This window comes from Muntiacus reevesi, chromosome 4 (genome assembly GCF_963930625.1).
Source record: "Muntiacus reevesi chromosome 4, mMunRee1.1, whole genome shotgun sequence".
In the NCBI taxonomy this organism is placed as follows: domain Eukaryota; kingdom Metazoa; phylum Chordata; class Mammalia; order Artiodactyla; family Cervidae; genus Muntiacus; species Muntiacus reevesi.
Window position 1 is genome coordinate 146,080,817 of NC_089252.1, and position 5,779 is coordinate 146,086,595.

The 5,779-nt window shown below is 61.5% G+C and overlaps 1 protein-coding gene across 1 annotated transcript; it reads right to left on the reverse strand.

Annotated features, from left to right (window-relative positions):
* Positions 1-758: 758 nt before the first annotated feature.
* Positions 759-4,119, reverse strand: AQP5 (aquaporin 5). Its single transcript, XM_065932118.1, has 4 exons — positions 3,757-4,119; positions 2,492-2,656; positions 2,019-2,102; positions 759-1,003 (listed from the first exon to the last, which is right to left on the reverse strand). Exons 1-4 carry the CDS (start codon positions 4,117-4,119, stop codon positions 818-820), a joined length of 798 nt encoding a protein of 265 aa, XP_065788190.1. The 3' UTR covers positions 759-817.
* Positions 4,120-5,779: the final 1,660 nt, after the last annotated feature.

Sequence of the window (5,779 nt, forward strand, 5' to 3'; positions counted from 1 at the left end):
CCTGCTAAGCACACCCTGACTCTGGTGCCAGGCCCTCCTCAAGTGGCAAGGACTTGACATAGCTGAGGATGGAGGGGTGAGCAGGCAGGCCGCTTGGTGGGGAACTTCTCTGTTCCCACTGCCCCCTCCTGACCTCCAGCTCTGTTCTACATTTGGTCTCTCTGCCCTCTCAACCCCACCTCTCTGACTCTCTAAGCCTCTCCTGGCCTCAGTTTCCCTGTCTTTCTGCAGAGGATTGCGGAGAATGTGGAGGGGGCTGTGGGACGATACAGAGGAAAGATGAGGAGCTACAGTATCCTGAGGGAGGCTTCTGGAGCAAGACAGGCCAAACATGAATGTCAGTGGTTTATTGGGAAGCCCCCACCTTAAACACCAGCACCCTACCCCCTGCATCCTTGAGCAGAAATAAATAAAGTGGCATGTAATGAACCTAAGGAGCTCTGGGGTGGGTCAACCCCTGTCGTCCCAGGGGCTGGGGTCCTCCTGGCTCTTGAAGAGGGGCTGGGGAGGAGGAGGGAATGCAGACTGCCAAGCCACCCCTTCCTGGCCTGGCCCCGGCGCAGCCTGCACTGAGCTCACCACCCCTGAGGTCTGACCTTCCTGTCCCTTCCCCATCAGCCCCCAGCCCCTGGCCCCTACCCCAAGAGTCCCATCCTGTGTTCTTGCTTCCAACTCTTTACTGCACAGCCTGGCGAGCAGCACCTCCGCCCCAGCCCAGAGGACCCAGCTGTGGGCGGAGGAGGCCTTGCTGTCATGCACGTCTCCTCTTCTCCCCTGCGGTTCAGGGGCTGAGAGGCTGACTCCTGTGTGATGCTGGTCAGTGGGCGGTCAGCTCCATGGTCTTCTTCCGCTCCTCTCGGTTCTCCTCCCAGTCCTCGTCGGGCTCATATGTGCCCTTGAGGATGGCCGCACGATCACTCAGGCTCAGGGAGTGGGGGAAGAGCAGGTAGAAGTAGATGATGGCAGCCGTGGCAGCCCCCACGATGGGCCCCACCCAGAACACCTGGCAGAGACAGGGCGGCGGCAGAGCTGAGCCCAGGCCTTGGAGCCGAGACCTCCCCTCCAGAGGACAGACCCAGGGGCCTCGCAGGGGAGACAGACGTAGACACTCCCACACCTCCGGAAGGAAAGAATTCGCCCTTTTGCAGGGGCAGATTGACTGATACCCCACTCCCCAATGACAAAGGACACTGATATCCAGGTCCTGAGAGGAGATGGACATCCCCAGAGGGACAGGGCTCCCGCCAACCCCACTATGCCATGCTGCAAGTCGCGTTCGACTCTTTGCGACCGTATGGACTGCAGCCCGCCAGGCTTCTCTTTCTGTCCATGGGATTCTGCAGGCAAGAATACTGGAGTGGTTTGCCGTGTCCTCCTCCAGGGGATCTCCCCGACCCAGGGATCGAATCCTCAGTCTCTTTTGTCTCCTGCATTGGCAGGCAGGTTCTTTACCACTAGCACCCCTGGGAAGCCCACCAACCCCACCCTGAAGAAAGACAAATGAACCTTCAGAGAGAACAGACATGGAGATCCTCAGAGAGATGAACATAGCTCCTCTCCCTTCCACACAGGGAGACAGACAGACTCTGGAGAGAGACATGAGCTCTCAAAGGAGATGACAGACAAATTGTCCAGAGGGACAGACCTACAGGAAGGAGATTCTCCCCAGTCCCCAACAGGGACAGATAAATATGTCAGAGAGGACAGACACTTGGACCTCCCTGTCCCCCACCACCCTGAAAGACGGAAACCAAATCCTCAGAGACCAACACTGGAGCACAGATGCTTTCCCTTCCCTACAGGGACAGACACACATAGTCCCTGCCCCCCTGACCCCCAAACAGGGTCCCCTGCCATCTAAATCTACCCCTGCCCTTGCTCTGGCTGCATCCCCTCTCTCTCCGGTCACCCCCAAGCTCTGGGCCCCCATCATCCAGAAAGTCCCGTTAACTGTCAGCTGCTAAGGCTGGGTTTCTAGGTGCTCATTGCCAGGGAGACAGGGGAAAGTCCAGACTTACCCAGTGTGCGGAGCTGAACCGACTCATGATTACTGCGGGACCGAAAGATCGGGCCGGGTTCATGGAGCAGCCCGTGAAGTAGATCTAGACAGAGAGAAGGAGGCCGTGAGGAGGGCAGCATGCCTGTCCACTCCCACAAGGCCTGGACCCCCCCTGGGGTCCCCTAGCAGTTCAGGGGCTCAGCCAGGTCTCCGACTGTCTCCCGATCCCTAGACTGGTGACCTTTCCCTTCACAGTTCCCTCTGGATCCCTCCTTTCCTCTCTGTCCTGAGCTTGGGCTTGGTTTCCTGCCTCCATCCCAACTCCCCCTCACTCCCGCATTTTCTCAGACTGGAGAAGGTTTGAGGGGATTGAGTCTGGGCCAGAGTATCGCAGCTCCACTCTAGGTCTTCACTGGGGACTCACTGATCCAGAAGGTGCTGCCCCAGGGCCCCATTATTTGCCCTGAGGGGCCAAATGGCGCCTTTGCTCACCCCCACTAGGTGGCCCAGTGTGACGGACAGGCCAATGGACAGGGCTGGGGAGCCCACGGGGCTGGTGCGGCGGGAGTCAGTGGAGGAGAAGACGCAGAGTGCCAGCTGGAAGGTCAGAATCATTTCCGCCACCACAGCCTGGCCCGCGGTCGTGTTGTTGTTGAGCTGCAAGGGGACGGTGTGTTAGGAGCCCTGCCTTCTTCTGCCTCTAAGGCCAGGGACCTGCAGGGATGGGGCTGTTGGTCTCCAGGGACTCCGAGAGCCCACGTGCCTGGAAGCCAAGCCCTGTCACTTCAGGGAGGTCATTTGCCAGAGAGACATATACTTGCCAGTGCTCATACAGCTTGGAACGCAAAGCTGTGGCCCAAGTGACAGAGCTGGGGGACCTCTTCCTGGACACTGGCCCAGCACAGGTCTGCCCAGGCCCCAACCCCCACAAGCTGGCATTTACCCTCCCTCCTGTGGGCAGCTGCCCAGTTTGCTTACTGCACCCCCCAAGCCCGCCTCCTGCCCGTGCCTGACCCGCTGCCAGTTCCAAACCTCAAACCCGTCTCTCCGGTGGGGCTGACTCATGGTTTGACAATGGCCGAGAAAATCCTCCTCTGTGTTTGATTAATGAACCCAGTTTGCATGGGACAAGAGGGCTGAAACTGGGGTGGCAGGGATGGGGGGAAGGGGAGGGGGCCAGGAGCCGAAACCAATATTCATCAGAGACCATATGTACGGGCACCCCATTAGGGAGTTCACAGCCTGGCTTCTAAACATAACCCCGAGTCCTACTCTATGGAGGTCATGGCCATTCCCATGTAATGAGAAGGAGAAAAACAAAACCCAGAGAGGTTGGGGGTCACCAAAGCCAGGATCACAACCCAGCTCTCTCTGATGGTTCCATGAGACCACTCCACTGAGGACCACACAGGAGCGATGAGGTGCCCAGGAGGACAGAAGAACTTGGAGGTAAGACAGGAGAAGAGAGAAGTTCTGGGGTAAGAAAAGGCGGGCAGTAGGCACCGGGACAGAGGCTGGGATGGGGCAGCACGAGGTGGGTGGGCAGGCAGAGGAGGCGGATAGGAACCAGAGGAGTCGGCTGAGAGCACACACCACCATGGAGATTCATCTTCCTGGCCTTAGGATGCTATGACCTTCTTGGCAAAGGTGTGAGCTGGCTGGTCTCTGCGCCACCCATTCCAGAGATGGGGCTTGGGGGCCGGGTCCAGAGCCCACCCCAGGGTCCCTGCCCCACAGCCAGCCCCCTGGGCACTCACCGCGTTGACAGCCAGATTGCCTCGGGCGTTGGACGGTGCCAGCCCGTAGAGGATTGCGGCCCCGGCAATGGCGCCCACCAGCTGGGCCACCAGGTAGAAAACCGCCCGGAGCAGGGAGATCTGGTTGCCCACCAGGAGGGCCAGCGTGATGGCGGGGTTCATGTGGCCACCGCTCACGGGCCCCAGGGCCTGGGCCATGGTACCTATGGCCAGGCCGAAGGCCAGCGAGATCTGCAGGACGCTGGGCAGCGCCGACGGCCACTTGAGGGCCGAGCCGAGGCCGAAGAAGACGAAGATGAGGGTGGCCAGGAACTCGGCGAACACTGCCTTGAGGAAGGCCACGGAGCACACCTCCTTCTTCATGGTCTTGAGGCAGTAGCCCCCGCAGGGGTCGCCCGTCGGGGCGGCGGCGCAGGGGGCGGGGGGCTGGCTCGGGGGCGCCGCACGGTCTTGGGTGCCCGCGGCGTGGCCAGCGACGTGGCACGGGGCCTGCGGGGGCGCGCTATATACCAGGCAGGCGGCCCGCGGCGGGGCGGGCCCGGGGGGGCAGTGGGCGGCTCCCGCACCCGGGGGCCAGCACTGCGCGCAGGGAGGGAACTTCAGGGCCGCCGCGGGCTCGCAGCGGCCCCCGGCCCCGCGCGCCCCCCCGCCCGGGCAGCCGCACGCCCTCTGGGGCCACGTGACCCGGCCGGCGATGTAGACCGGCTGGGCGGGCTGGAACCCGCGCATAGTGCGCTCCGGGCGTCTCCCGCGCTCTTAGTCCAGTCTGTCTGTCCCGGGCTCCCGGGGAGACTTGGCTGGCTCTGGGCTCTCCCGTTCTTCGGCCTTCCGGACGGGTGCCTCCGCTGAGCCTCGATCTCTGGCCGTGGTCTTCCCCTTTTCTTCTCTCCGGTCGCTGGGTCCAGCTCCTCCTTTTCCTCCTGCGACCTGGGCATCCTGACCCGGCCTCATGCCCGGCCGGGCTGGAATGATGCGCTTCCCTGAGGACAGCGTCGCCGCCACCCAGCTCCCTGCGGGCCCGCGGTGGCGGGGGCGGACGGCCGGCCGGGCAGGGCCGTGCGGGGCGGTCTGGTCATCGCGGGCCTCTCCCTGACTCGGGCGGGGCAGACCTCCTGGATTCGAGCCGGGGCGTTTGGGGATAATGAGCACCGTGTTCATAGCCTGTCCCGGACTTGGCCATCCTAGCATCTACTCTCTATTTCACCTTTCCTCATCTCTTTTGCTCTCTGTGACTTTGTCTCTGCCAGTCGTTGCATCATTTTCCACGTCTGAATGTCTTACATGTGGTCTTTTTTAGTTCCCCCAAAGTAAAGTTCTCCCGCCGGTGGACTGGGTAACACTTTCTTCCAGCCCTTCCCAGTCCCCCCTCTCTGCCGCCCCTTCTTCCCCCCATCCGCACCCCTCCCATCCTTCCCTCTTCCCTAATGCCTGGGTAGGTACGTGGGGAATGAGGCTGGAGGGCCCTTGAGAGATTGGAAGAGGGGCAAGGACGGACCCCCAAGATCCCAAGAGTGAAACTGCAGTAAAGACGCCTCCACCGCTACCATGCCCCGTCTTTGGGAAGTACTCAGATTAGTGCTTGACCGAGAGTGAGGCTCCATAAAGTTTCCTCACATTGTGACTGGGATTTTAAAAGCCTCCTGAGGGCTGTGTGTGGAGCGCAGCAGGACGGTGCAGCAGAGGGAGGGAACAGGTGCTCCTCTGTCAGGGGGCTGAGGGGCGGGCCGGAGGAAAGTCAAGGACCTGGAGGAGCAGGATCTGGGCTCCATGGCAGCTAAGAGGCCAAAGAAAACAAAGAAAACAAGGACGGAAGGAACCTCGCTATTGTTCCTGCTCTGCCCTGGTTTCCTGCTGGAGCCGCTCCTCCCCCACGTCTCTCCTCTTAAGACAGGGGGCCCATCGGTCCCTTCTGCCCTGGGTCCTGTGGCCCTGCCCCTGGCAGAGGGTGGCGGCTGTGTACAGGATCTTCATCTGGGCTTGGGGGCACGGGGCCCTGCGGGCCTGGTACAGACCGGTGCAGACT